Raw genomic sequence first — 14,905 nt, 5'->3', positions numbered from 1 at the left:
GGAATCTCTGGAGTATATCCAGAGTATATCCAGGGTATCTTTTATATGCTAATGAGATGACTGGGTGGGAGACCCTAGAGGGCTTCAGGTTGGGGGCTGTCACAGAAAACCAAGCCTTGATTAGAGGCTTGGAACTTTCAGCTCCACCCTCCACCCCCAACCTCTGAGGAGGGAAGAAGAGCTAAAACTTGAGCTAATGATTGATCACACCTTTCTGATGAAATCTCCATAAAAAGATCCCTAAACTATGGGGTTCAGAGAGCTTCCAGGCGATCACCTGGAGGTGCTGGGAGGGTGGTACATCCAGAGAGAGCATGGAAGCGCCATGCCCCTTTCCCATACCTTGCTCTATGTACCCCTTCCTCTGTGTCCTTTGTAAAATCCTTTATAATATACCAAAAAACTTAAGTAAATGTTTCCATGAGTTTTGTGAGCCATTCTACCAAATTATTGAACATGAGGAGGGGCTTGTGGGAACTCCCAATTTATAGCTGGTTGGCCAGAAGTATAGTTAACAACCTTGGACTTAAGATTGTCATCTGAAGTGTGGGGCAGTCTTGTGAGACTGAACCCTTAACTTGTGAGGTCTGTACCAAGTCCAGGCAGTTAGTGTCAGAATTAAGTTAAATGGTAGGACATACAGTCGATGTCCACTGAGAACTGGAGAATTGCTTCTTGTATAAAACCCCACACATTTGCTGTCAGAAGTGTTGTGAATAGAGCAAAAGAACGTGTTTTTAAAATTTTACCACCCAATGCTCCTATAACCCTCCACGGGCACTTTCAATCTCCCTTCTCTGCTTATTGCTTTTCTCCATAGAACTCATTATTCTAAGTATTGGGAGTATAATGGTGAACAAAACATACATCCTTGCTCTCATGGAGCTTACACTTATGAAATGTTAGAGACACCAAGCAAATAATAATACATATGACTATACACCTAATTAGACAATCACAGCTATGAAAGGATCTTTAAAGGGAAAGTTTAAGTTTAGGGAACCACACAATGAGGCAAGGTGGAGAGAAACCTATTCTAGATTCAGGGATTAGGAAGAAATGACAAGCAGAGTAAAACATGAAGGATAAGCGGGAGTTGGCCAGCAAAGAGTCAAGGTAAAGGAGAGTGTTCCAGGCAGAGAAAGCATATGCAAGGGCCCTTGGGCAGGAAGTAGTTTGGCATATTAAGGACCCTCAAATTGTGATTCACATAAAATACTTAAGTTCTAAATCAAAGAGAGATTTCTCTTTCTATAGAGAGCCTGAGTAAATATTTTTGATTTTGTGGGCCAGAATTGCAATCTCTGTAGTACAGTCTCTGTCGTAACTTCTCAATGTTGCCTTTGTAGCAGGAAAGTGGCCTCAGACAATATGTAAATTAATGGGCATGGCTGTGTTCTAGGAAAACTTTGTTGGTGGCAGCGGCTCAAACGCTGTAGTTTGCCAATACCTGTTCTTAATTATAACAGACTCCTTTAGAACTCAGTTATAAACCTCAGTTTCATAAAAATATTTATTCTGATCAAGACATTTATTAGGGATCTATTTAGTGCTAGGTATCATACTAGGGATACAGAAGTAAATTAAAAATGTGTTGTCCTTTCTCTTACAGAGTTAGCAGTTATTAACAAATATCAATATAATAACTAGATAATACATCAAAATTCAACTGAAACTAAGGGCAGTTAATGAGAAGTTCAGGGTCCTCTGAGAACTTATAACAGGGGATCTAATCCAGCCCGGAGGACTAGGAAAATCTGAAGTGACATTTCAAGGTAAAACTAGAAGGATGTGTAAGTCTTGGCCAGGTAAAAAGTTGAGAGAGAGAATATCTCAGAGAGAGAACATAGCACATTGAAAACCCAAGTGGGAAAGCTTATTGAAAGGTTATTTAAGGAGCAGAAAGAAAGCCAAAGGACAGGAATGTAGGGAATGAAGGAGAAAATTAAGTTAGATAAACCAGGGCTTCCCTGGTGGCGCAGTGGTTAAGAATCCGCCTGCCAATGCAGGGGACACGGGTTAGAGCCCTGGTCCGGGAAGATCCTACATGCCACAGAACAACTAAGCCCGTGCGCCACAACTACTGAGCCTGCACTTTAGAGCCCACGAGCCACAACTACTGAAGCCTGTGTGCCTAGAGCCCGTGTTCTGCAACAAGAGAGGCCACCGCAATGAGAAGCCCACACACCACAACGAAGAGTAGCCCCCGGCTCACCGCAACTAGAGAAAGCCCGTATGCAACAACGAAGACCCAACACAGCCAAAAATAAATAAATAAAATTTTTTTAAAAAGTTAGATAAACCTAGGAGGTAGGTAAGGCTCAAAATATGTGAGGCTTGCTTTTCAATTTAAGGATTCTGAAAATATTTTGGACTTCATGTGGAATTTAGGAATTAGAAAACTAGGAATTTATGTTAATGGAAGCTCTATTTTAGATAATCTAAACTTGAGGCTTGATCAAGATTTTCTGAGTTGGACATATAGCCCTGGACTCCAGATATGAGCCCTTAGCTGGAGGTAGAGATTTCAGACTCATTAGCCATGGGAATAGATGAGTTTTCTTGTTTAGTGTATGCAGAATGGAAGGGTTAAGGCTGGGGCTTGGGGTACAGAAGGAAAAGTTAGCAAAGGAGACTGTGGCCAGTTCAGAGAGCAAGGAAGTAACCCAGAGGAGACCAGTGAAGGCAACAGTGAAGGTAAGTCAGATAACTAGTAAAGGTCCTTGCAGCTTGCAGTTAGGAGGGTCTTACTGATGGCAGTTTCAGTAGGTAGATTCAGACAGAACCTATATTGCTGTGGTTTCATGACCAAACCAAAGGTGACCAAGAGACAATGAGCAGAAACATCTTCTTTTCCAAAGCCTTACTATGAGACTTCCACTTCTGGTTAAGAAATAAAAAGAGGAACTGGATTTGCCCTCCCATTTGAAACAACTGAAACACCAGACAAAAATACTTGAAACAACACCCAAAACATTTGACATCGGGCAGCAAAGGACAGTGATCTCTTAGAGATGGGAAACAATTGAGGGGAGCCCTACAATTGTCTCAGCCCACTGCCTGAAGAAATTATCCAGGCTGCAGTGCAGAGGGAGGAATTGAAACAGCTAAAGTTCATGCACGGAGTACCAGATAAGAGAGAGAACACTCAAGATCTTCAGAGTGTCCAGCTAAAATACTTAATGGACTGCTGATTAGATCGTGCACATGAAGAACCCACCTGAGACCAGGAAAAGAACTGCACAAAAGGATGAGAGGAAATAGTGTCCAGTGCTCACAAACAGCTGATAGCCCTGTTCCAACAGCCAGAGGGGAAAACTTCACAATTCAGGGGGCATCAGCTATCAGTTAAAGTAAGAAGAAGGTGCTTGCCTCAGAGTGGGGAAAATTAAATCCAGACTAAAGCCACCTCTGGGCCCACCTTAAAAATCTTAGATGCAAGACCGGAATGGATCAAACTACTCCCAACTTTTTAAACTGTGTACCAGGACAAAGCTCAAAAATAGTTTTAGGACTACAGAAACATCCAACAGACAACAAGGTAAAATTTACAATGCCTGACATCCTTTCCAAAATTATCAGGCAGACAAAGAAGGAAAATGCAAGCCATAATGAGGTGAAAATCAATCAATCCAAAGTAGCACAGAAATGACACCGATGATAAAAGTAGTAGACAAATTATTATTAATGCATATTCAAGAAGTCAGAGAAAAGATTGGACACGTTAAGACATGAAAGAAATAAAAAGGATCCAAATTGAAATTCTAGAGATAAAAGCTATATGGTCTTTGCAGTGATTAGACATTGCAGAGGAAAAGATTAGTCAACTTGAAGACATAGCAGTAGAAAGTATCCAGTAAAACACACACAGGAAAAAAGAACAAAACATATAAAAACAAACAGACCATCAGTGAACTGTGGGACAACATACATCTACCATACGACCTAGCCATTCTGCCCCTAAGTATTTCCGCAAGAGAAATAAAAGCATATGTCCATACAAAGATTTGTAACATGTTTATAGAAAATTTATTTGTAATAGTCCAAACTGGAAACAACCCAAAGTCCATGAACAGTTGAATAGATTTTTAAGTTTAAAATATATCCATATAATGAAATACTACTGAGTAATTAAAAAATGAATTATTGATACATGCAATGACATAGGTGGATCTGAAAATAATAATAATGAAAGAAGGCAGACAAAAGAATACATACCATGGAATTGCATTATGACACAATTCCAGTAAATGCAAACAAATTTATAATGACAGGAGGCAGATCAATGTAGGAGGGGAGTAGGGAGAAGCAGGAGGGAGGAATTACAAAGGAACATGAGGAAATTGATTGCGGTGATGACTTCACTGTGGTGTTATTTGTGTAAGAATATACCCAATGGAATATTCTAAACATTTGTAACCTAGTATATCTTAATTGTATCTCAACAAAGCTGCTAAGAATAAACATATAAATACACGATTTTTGAAACAAAACCGTTCAGCTGCTAGAAGTGCCTCTCTTCTTATCAAGAATGGAATCAGAGTTAGAAAGTGTTCTGCTCTAACTTTACCAAAGGCTCTTTCGCATAAGCATCCCTGAGCAAAGCTGAGAGCCTGGTATTGTGTTCCTGGTATATGTCGGGGTGATGGGGAAAGAGGCAGTCACCCAAGTGAAAGGGGTGTTGGTCTTCAAAATTGCTAACACAGAGACACACACACACACACACACACACACACACACACTCAGGATTGCTTGCTGCACAGTAATTGATATTTAATTCAACGCTGTCAAAACAGCACAAAAACAAAATGTCAGTTTAACAGACTCACTTGTCATTTTAGCATTAAAATAACGTGTAACTTAACGTTTTGATTCCCTAACATGCCTTTTATTCAGAAAGATTCAGACTTCTAGAAGCATTCATTCAGGGAACTTCAAGACCTAGTCCACTACATGAAATTCTGATCCTGTAAAAAGAGTTTATGCATCTTTCATATTCATTCTACAGGTTCAGTGGGATGTGCAAATTAATGGTGATTGTTTTTTTACCTGTTTCATTTCGATCAGAGCCCGCATTCTCAATCAACGTTAATCGAACCTATTTGGGACTATGCAACGGCCAGCAGATAAAAGAGAAATTGCTGTTAATTTAACTACCCGGTCGCTTTGGACCAATATTTTGCGTTCGCACTTTAAGGGGTCTCTCCGAGCTTCAAACTACGCTCTTTTTCAGCAAACCCAGAAAGTGTCCCCCCTCTGAGGAGTTTTCAGTCGCTACACTCTTTCGGGTACCGCCCGGACGCCCAGCGTTTGGGCGAGTTCTTGGGGAGGGCTGACCACGAAAAACAAGCTGGGAAAAGGGGCGAAGCCACAGAAACCTATTCGCAGCCCCTGGGAGAAGCGGGGAGTTGGGACCCTCTAGCTCTGGACTTCGGGCCGGCTCCCTGACCTGCTTTAAGCGCAGGAATATCCGGGCGCCGAGTAGTCTCGCCCGAAAGCGCGCTGGAGCAGTGTCCGCGCCCTTGCCGCACGGATCCCGGAGAGGCTTCACCAAGTAGAGGATTCGGGTACCCCCAACCCTGGCGCCCAGCTCGTTGGTAGTCCCGGTGACAGGTGACAAAGATGATCTGGGCTGCTTCTATCTCTGGCAGGAATAGATGGGGCGTGAAGGACGGCGAGGTTTGGCCGCCGCGGGAGGGCAGGAACTTTGGCGTGGTCCAGCGCCCTCGGAGCGCGCTGCCTCGCTAGCATCCTGCTAGCTCCCCCTTCCCGCGGCAGGGCCTGGCGCGGGCGAGTCCGTGTGTGGGTGGCTCCTGGAGCCGATCTCGCCCGGCAGCGGCTCTAGCCCCCTCCCCCCTCCCCCGCCAACGCTGGTGGGATGCGGCGGGGTGGGAGTCACCGAACGTGATTGCCTGAGGCCCCTCCTGCCGGGGCGAGGGAACGCCATAAAAGCCCCGTTGCGACCTGCTCCGGACACCCCATCCGCCGGCTCTCACCCCTCGGAGAGGCGAGCCGGACTGCACAGCGCTCGCAGCCCAGCCACGCCCGCTCGCCAGCCGCCAGCCACCGTGAGTGCCACGACCCGCTTGCTTGGCGGGAGCGACGGGAGTGCGGGCGCCTGTGAACTTGCCCGGGGCGCCGTCTCACCTTCTGCAGATCCCAGGGGCGCTGGGAGGGTCGTGCCCCGCTCCCCAACCCCTACGCGCCGGGCTCTCGGCGCTCCGACGCGCGCCAGCCGCTCTCGGCGGCTAAATTCCACTTGCTCCTTCCTGCCCCCTCTGATGGTACATCTGCCCTCTCCCCGACCCTCCTGGCTGGGTCCTCCCTCTGGGTTATCTTTAGGCGGATAAAGAGGGAGAACACGACCGCATCCCAGAGCAGCTGGCAGTTTCCTCGAGGGTCGCCGCCTGGAGGGAGTTTTCCCAGGCAGCGCTCCCAGAATGAGGACTCCCCGGAGCTTGGAAGACGCGCTCCCTGCCGCCTCTCGGGATCCTTGGGATCCGATCTGAGACTGACTGGCCCGGGAGCAGTTCTCTCCCCTCTCCTCCCCCCACCCCCCACCCCATAGTTACCACCCTGAAGTACTCTCAGCCATCAAAAGTAGAGAAGAAGGAACTTCTTTGCTCTAACAGGGGCTTTGGGGAAGAGGGTGGGAAAGGGGTAAGTCCTCCACGCAGCGGCAGGAACTTCTAATCTGTTTTTTAAAGTGTTTTAAACTGGCGCCGGCGCCTCCCCCAACTCTGCGTCTCTCACCGCGGGATCTTCGGCTCTGCTACTGGACCAAAGTTGCTCAGAATTTTCGGGCGGAGCAGCGGGGCAGGGCCAGAGCAGATCTGGACCTAAATCCGCAGGGTCGTGCTCGCCAAGCTCCGCTTCCCTCTGCGTGCCTGGGTCGAGCGCGGACTGGGGGTGGAGGTGGGGTAGGGGTGGTAGCAGCGGCATGGGCGCGGGGGCCAGAGGAAGGAGGTGCGGAGTGTGTATCCTCTGAACCCCTCAAGCCCCCTCCGCTGCCCCTTCGGTGTCCGCAGATGCTGGGTAGCAAGCAACTGGGGCTGTCCGGACTGACCCTCGCCCTGTCCCTGCTCGTGTGCCTGGGCGCTCTGGCCGAGGCGTACCCTTCCAAGCCCGACAACCCTGGAGAGGACGCGCCGGCGGAGGACTTGGCCAGATACTACTCGGCGCTGCGACACTACATCAATCTCATCACCAGGCAAAGGTAGGTGGGCTACGTGGGAGCGACGACTCCGGGACCAACCCGCTTTCACACCCGGAGATCGTGGGGATCTCAGAAGACAGGTACCTTTTCTTTTTCTTCTTTGTATCCCGGGGCAGGACAGTATCGGGCACATACTCAGCTATCAGTAAATATCAGGGCACTGAGTACATTCCCTCTGCAACTACAGTCACAAAATCCTGATCCCCAGACTCGGGTTCCCCAGGCTGGGTGGCTGGCCATCTCCTCTCACCCATTCCCTTATCTTTTTTGTTCTTAGAGCAGTTGGGGGTTCTGTTTGGAAACCTGGATAGGAAAGTACCCCGTGAAAGGGGTCAGGAGGTCGCCGGGGAGGTGCTGTAGAGAGAAGGGCGAGCAGGGTATCTAGAAAAACAACAGCACAAGCTAAGGAGGAAACAGCTGGGTCGCCAAAGACATTGCCAGATTTTCCAGCCTGCCCAGACCGAAGTGAATGACGGTATTTAGGAAAAGACAAATAGAACTACTTTTTTCCCCTCCTGTACAGTGTTTTATTGCAGTCTCAGCCCCTCACTTGACAATCCTGCTCCTAATAAGTAGATATTTAGCAAGAAAATAGTTGATGTAACATGGCGAGACTTTTCCCATTTCATAGCAGGTGAGTTCTGAAAAGGAAATGCCCACTTGGTGTTTTTTAAGGAGAAACTTACAGTGGTGTACTCACTCTAGGGTGAATCCGGGGATTACATGTAATCTGAGAAATTGTCATCTTTATTCTGAACCCCCAGAAAGCTAAAATGAAAGGCCATATTTCACTCTCAACATCAAATCTTAAGCAAAAAATCAAATCCAAACTATTTTACAAATAACATAGGATTAAAATTTGTTTCCAAAATTGGTTCATCTTAGTTTTGAATCATTCAATATCTTATTTTAATTACTGAGATCAAATGACCTTAATAAGCTAAAAACAATGAGCTCTTTACAAGCATTAATGTTATTTAACATATTTAAATTATGTTTTGTAAAGTATTGTTTTTTGTTTTTTGTTTTACTATATTTCAGGGAATAGTTGGAAAGCATCCAAAGTGGGGAGAATTTATATTTCTTAATTTTTAACATTTTTTCTGTTTCATCAGAAAGCTGTTTCATCCTGAAAATCTTTTTTTAAAGTACCAATATATATAGAATCAGAAATACATGAAAGTGCCAGAATAGTATTGGTTTATGATCCCTGAAGTCAGATAATTTTCATTAGTGAGAAGCAAGAATGTCTTATATCTTAATAGACTTTTCAGAAAGTTAATTGCTTCAAATTCTTGCTTATGCCATCATACAGACCAGAGAAAAGAACTTTTACAAATTGTTTTTTTTTCTTCTAGGAAAGCCTTTATTAGTTATTTAGTCTGATAATTATAGCATACAGTAAAACTTATTTTTCAAAGATGATTGCTGTAAACCTTTACTGTTGTATAAAGGTTTAGTATTTCAACATGTTTTCCTAGGCATTATTTTGTTCAGTCTTTACCACAAAGCTTTGAAGTGAGTATAATTATCTCCATTTTACAGATCATGAAACTAAGAACATTTCATGAAAACTTTTTTTTTAGGGATGATTAAATTGGAGCCCTCCTATTGATCTTTGGATGTTGTCACCACTATCAGCATTCAGTGTGATCTTCAACACCCTTGATGAGGAGAAAATAAGGGAAAGGGATGAGATTCAGGTTAGGTGGGAAGGAGTTGGTCCTGAAGCAGTTTTCTGTCTCATCTTCATATAAGTTCCATCTTAGAAACACTCAGAGGCTTATAATCTGCACCCATCACCTCCATTCTGTACTCTCATCATCTTCCCACCACACACATCCACTCATATGCACATGTTTGTATTTTTGAAAATTACATTTGTGAACATACGTTTTAATTTGGCATAAATGGTACTGTGATATCATTCTCTTTCCTCCCCTTTTCTACTCAGTTCATGTTCTAAAGCTATATGCTCCTGGTTCATTGCTTCCATAGGTGGCATCATTTATTCTAGAGCATTGATCTACCACATTTTATCTATACAGTCTCCTAGGTCAGTGATTCTCAACTAGGGCTGACTTTACGCTCCCCAAGACACTGGGCAATGTCTGGAGACATTTTCATTTGTCATAGTGATGGGGTGGGAAGGTGCTACTGGCATCTAGTGGGTAGAGGCCAGGGAAGCTGCTAAACATCCTACAATGCCTAGGACAGCCCCTGACAACAAAGACTTATCCCGCTCAAAATGTCCACAGTGCCAAGATTGAGAAACTCAGCCCTAGACTAGAGTTTCTCCCTCTTGGTCTCTCATTGTTATCACCTGGGAGCTTTTAAAATATACTGATGCTGGGCTGTAACAGCAGCATCAGTATATTTAATGAACTCGTGAATTAAATCAGAATCTCCCCCGGGGGTGGGGGGCATGGCGCTGGGCTTTACAGTGATTTTAAAAGCTCCCCTGGTGATTCTAATATGCCGCCAGGTTTAAGAATCTTTTCCCTGGAGATGCCATCTTTGAAAGTTAAAGCATTGTGGAGAAGAAGGATAATCCAGAATTAATTAGAGATGGAAGAACAGTCATCAGTGCTGCTCTGGGTACCACTTTCTGACTGTGTAAATTCTGCTGTTACAGACTTAGGTTCTCTAATGGTAAATTGGAGAAAATATTCGCCATTTCTTTAATTCACTGAAGTATGATGAAGATAAATGAGTTAAGGTTGCCCAAGAGTTTTAGCATTAGTAAAATCAGCTGATGGACAGAATAAATACATATAAGCAGTGGCCTGCAGCCTGATACTACAACTCCAGAAAATCTTTGAGGAAATCTTACAAATGATGGGGGCAGGGGAGATGGCTTTGTCTTTGCCTCCCTTGAGTTCCAGCAAAGGAGCAATAATAGGAAATCTTTCCCCAGAATTTAGATTTAATTGTGCTCAATAGGCAGTTAGCATATATCCTCCGTCAGCTTTGTTCCACTGTTTTATCTGTCAGCTAATCAATCCACGCCAGGCTTATTTTTCATTTGTGGAAAAGAGCGGCTGCTGATGTCCAATGCCATTTCTGAGAAAGGGAAAAATCGACTCCTCAAAAAATACAACTTGGTATAGATTTGTCAGATCCTTTAACAGTGAGAGAGACAGACAGACAGACTAGTGCCCTCACTTACCTGGAGCCAGCAGCATATACTACCCTGGCAGGAAAACATAACCTTGAATTCATATATTGTCCTATCCATATCCTGCTATGGGAGAAAAGAGACCAAGAACATTTCCATGGACCAGAAGGATTCCTTCATATTTTCAGGGCAGATTAAAATCACAGCATGAGAGAAGGCTTTTAGCTTTAGGCACCCCAAATAAATATGGACTCAGGATCTGTTGACAGCTGTGAGAATGGGTGCATTTCAACAGCAGTAATGTGCATTCTTGTGTATCGCTCTGTCACTTTCAAAGCATTGTGACTTATATTGGATATTCATCAAGACTCTAATCTAAGCAGGAGTTATGATTTTATTTTTACAAATGGGAGAGCTGAGATTCAAAGACACAGGTGAGTCTAGAACTTCAGTCTGATGAGTTTTTCATAGACCTGTTTCTGAAATATCATCTGGTCTCTTTGTTAAGATTTAAACTGATGTATATCACCAGAACTATAAGCCAATTAGCTAATTATGGAAACATTTAAAATCATACTTCGATGTATTTTCATTTATTTCCTGTCACCTAGTTATAAAACTATACATATGTATTGTTTGTGATAATATAAAAAGGCAAGAATTTGACTAGGAATTTTGGTTGGGTTATATAATCTGCTAAGTTATCTATTAAGTATTTAAGCAAAATTTAAATATATATATAATTTTAAATCATATTTATGATGTTTCTGTATCATGTATGTTTCATTCACCTAGATTACTCATTGGCAGATGATCAACTGAAAATAACTTTTATATTTAATACCACAAATCTTTTCTTTTCCTAAAGGTTTTTATGGTTCCTCCAAACTTGCTTTAAAGGACTTTTACTCTCCCCCACCCTGCTTTTTTTTAGATACGGAAAACGATCTAGCCCTGAGACACTGATTTCAGACCTCTTGATGAGAGAAAGCACGGAAAATGTTCCCAGAACTAGGTATGAAAACGCTTGTGTGGGGACATCATTGCAGAGTTCAGGTACCCAGGAGAGGGAAATCAGAGAGCGCTGCTGGGAGGAGGTGTTTGGAATTGGGTCTTCTAGACCAGGTAGGATTTGGACAGAAAGAGGGGTGGGGAACAGAGCAGGGAGGACCTTTCTCTTCACACACTCATTTGCAAATCTCTAAACTGCTGTGGGGTAATATTTTCTGGCTCAAATTATTTGATGCTCCTTTGAAATTTTAAATATGAGTGACTTTAACCTCAGAAATTACTCTATAGAGAATTTCTCACTGGATTAGATTGTGGAAGCATAGGTTAAGCAGCCCATCTCTACATTGAAATGACCAACTCTCCATCTTTGGCTGAGGTCATCTTTAGTTGTTATACCCTACGAGGAGGATCTACACATCCTAGGAAATTCCCCTTCTGGTTCTCACTCCAGTCTTCCTGGTTTTACACGAAGCTGTAGATAAATCGAGGGGTACTCCTGCTTACTTTTTGACATATTTTAGTTCAACTGATGTCACATCATAATTTATCGCATTCAATGAATGAACAAGAATGACATTATTCTTAGGGCTTGTCTGGAGCCTTGGGGCTTTCTTGGAGTGTGGACCTGCCTTAGGAAGGGTGCCCTCTAATATCTAGGTGTCAAACATTGGGCTGGGCTCCTCCTGAGCGAAGACTGTGAGTGAAAAGATGCCTGGTCCTCCTCCATTTCCATAACTGGCTCTCCTGTCCCAGGCCTCCTGCCCCTACCCACCAGTTAGATCACATGGCATATGGTTTATCCAATTCTGTGCTAGCTAGTCCGCCTTAAACCCAGAGCTCTACAACATCAAGAACCAAGTTCCCCAGAAGAGGTCACTAGAACACTTGCTCAGCACGTGTGACTGGCTTGTCACTCTTAATTGGGTTCTCCCTAGAGGATGAGCCAATGACCCTCTGAGCCACCCACCTCCCCTCCCACCCTCCCTCTGTTCTCTTGTGAAATGGCCAGCCAAGGTGAAGGTGCAAGTCTAGAGTTGTCAGGTTTGTTCTCTCTGAAGGAAACAACAATTTGGACTGAAATAAAACTCCAGTGCTCTTGTCCCTGGCGGTACCAGCCAAGACCTGAACATCAAATGCAAGGGAAGCAGGTGGAAAACTCATAAGGGTGGTTTTTAAATACTAAGCAATACATGCTTTTTAATGTTTCATTGATAGGCATATGATGTTTGCCACCGTAAAAAGTTTAGGATACGCTGTATCTACTTAGGGTTAGAAATATAATCATCCAGACCGATTTACAGTCTTGCTGCTGCTGTTTGTTTTGTGGCCATGCATCACACAGTTGGTGCATGAAATAGAGTTAATTGTACTCTGATTGACAGCCTCAATCATGTGCACTTAGAAGGAGACAGAACTTGACAGCCTTGAAGTTGCCAGTGAATGCTATTTTATTTAAAAGGGTTCTTTATAGTCTAATAAATAGCACCTTACTACATAAAAAGCCTTGCAGGAAAACACAGGAAGCATATTCAGAGTTGAATAACAGTAAGGTTTTTTTTACAGTTTCATGTGATTCCTGTAGTTTTGATCTTCAGAAATACGGAACCCTTTCTTTGGCTTCTTTGATAAATACAGAACCTTTTAAATACTCCCTCTGAGATTTGCCTGAGACTCCCGTTAACATGAGTGAAAGCTACTCAGCTGGGTCTCTGTACATTATGCCACTGTCTCCTGCTCTGATATTCTACATGGCCTCCTATTTAGAATGCCAACAGCAGACTTTTCAACAGTTTCTGATCATCTTTCAGTTCAGAACTGAATGTCTCACTCTCGCAAGGCTCCCAGGAAGTTGGGAAGCTTCTCTTACGCGCTTTGCTTCTTGTGTTTGACAGGCTGGAAGACCCTTCTATGTGGTGATGGGAAATGAAACTTGCTCTCCGGTCTTTGCCTATTTTTCAACCCCTATTTCATCCTGTAAAACTAGAGTCTGCTGGTCCTCCCAATGCATGCAGCCCCTTTGCTCACCTCTGCAGAATTTCCTTTTGTCGACATTGTATATATGTGCGTTTAAATAAAGTACCATGCATTCAAAAGTGTATGCTCCTCAATGCAAAATCTGCTGTTGCAGTAGTGAGAATTATTTGAAGTTATTCATTAAATCACAATCTCCCTCAAGTAGCAGATTCAAGGTTTGTTTCACCAATATTAAAACAGTGCCTATGGAAGATATAAAGATATGATTTATGACGACCAAGACTCAGCTGTGGGAGGGGTGTGTGTGGGTGTGTGTGAACAACAGACATATTTGGAAACACAGAGCAGGGCAATGCTAATTTCTAACAATTTACTGAACATTCTCCCCCATTCATATGGAATTCTTGCTAACCTTGTTAGCCTATGCTGTCAGCAGAAAGGACTGATGTCTAATAGAACTTTCTGCAAAATGTCCTGTATCTCCTCTGTTGAATACAGTAGTCACTAGGTACATGTGGCTTTTGAGCACTTGAATGTAGCGAGTGCAAATAAGGAGCGGAGTTTTACATTTTAGTGTATCTTAAATAGCCATGTGTTTCCAGTGGCTACCATATCAGACAGCTCAGATCTACACATTTACTTAGGCCACCACTCTTAGAATTTGAGTCATAAACAGAAACACACTGAGTAGGATGATTATCTTTTCACACAACATGGGGTATGATAATTAATTTAGCTAAAGGTTATTAAACTTCCCCCTCTTCTTCACTTATTAAATAAGTACTCCTTCCATGTACTTATTTGCATGGGCTTAGTTTAATGTTATTAGATTCTTATGTGTAATTTCTAAATCAAAGAAAATGGGCCTCATCCTATATTTGTACTTTGAACCACACCGTAAAAAATATGCACAAATATTTTTATGTGATGTCTTAAAACTGCTTACAAAAACCCTGTACACACCATGACTTAGGGAATTGTATGGTATACAAAATATTCTTTGTTCATAAAGCATTCTGATGTTTCTCCAGTGCCCTTATGAAAGGAACCAAAGAGGTCCCTCATCCCCTTCATCATATGAGGACATAGCAGGACGATGCTGGCTATGAACCAGGAAGTAAGCTCTCACCAGACAACAAATCTGCTGGTGCTTGATCTTGGGCTTTCCAACCTCCAGAACTGTGAGCAATAAATTTGTGTGGTTTTTAAGCCACTCAGTCTATGGTAATTTGTGATAGCAGCCCGAGTGGACTAAGACATCCCTGAGAAACAAAAATTCACTTTAAGAAATACAATAATGGTAAAAAAAAAAAAAAAAAAATTGCACAACTACATTCCAAGAGATTCCCTAGTAGTACTTCTGAAACATTTTCAGCCTGATAACCCTTCTTGGAATGAGTTTAAAGGCACCATACCACCCATCTATCATTGCAAATAATAATAATAAACCTTGCTAGAATTACAGTAAGAATAATTCAACCTTCATTAATGAAATGCCTGTGAGCAACACAGTCATTATCAAGTCAATGTAGGAGAATTTATGAAGCTCTCCTCTGATCCTAGCTTTATTCAACATTCTAAGAGGT

General features: G+C 43.0%; 1 protein-coding gene across 1 annotated transcript; it reads left to right on the top strand.

Moving 5' to 3' along the window:
* Positions 1 to 7,028: 7,028 nt before the first annotated feature.
* Positions 7,029 to 13,306, top strand: NPY (neuropeptide Y). Its single transcript, XM_057550395.1, has 3 exons — positions 7,029 to 7,216; positions 11,269 to 11,349; positions 13,238 to 13,306. The coding sequence occupies exons 1-3, from the start codon at positions 7,029 to 7,031 to the stop codon at positions 13,260 to 13,262; spliced, it is 294 nt and encodes a 97-aa protein (XP_057406378.1). The 3' UTR covers positions 13,263 to 13,306.
* The last annotated feature ends 1,599 nt before the right edge of the window (positions 13,307 to 14,905 follow it).

Source organism: Balaenoptera acutorostrata, chromosome 7 (assembly GCF_949987535.1).
Source record: "Balaenoptera acutorostrata chromosome 7, mBalAcu1.1, whole genome shotgun sequence".
Taxonomy (NCBI): Eukaryota; Metazoa; Chordata; class Mammalia; order Artiodactyla; family Balaenopteridae; genus Balaenoptera; species Balaenoptera acutorostrata.
The sequence above is the reverse complement of the archived record's forward strand: the minus strand, read 5'-3'. Positions and strand labels throughout refer to the sequence as shown.

Excerpts from the sequence above, each read along its gene's own strand:
- NPY (XM_057550395.1), top strand. The coding sequence starts at position 7,029 with ATGCTGGGTAGCAAGCAACTGGGGCTGTCCGGACTGACCCTCGCCCTG. Across the intron at positions 7,217-11,268 it reads AATCTCATCACCAGGCAAAG|ATACGGAAAACGATCTAGCC; the intron begins GTAGGTGGGCTA and ends GCTTTTTTTTAG. Across the intron at positions 11,350-13,237 it reads GAAAATGTTCCCAGAACTAG|GCTGGAAGACCCTTCTATGT; the intron begins GTATGAAAACGC and ends TGTGTTTGACAG.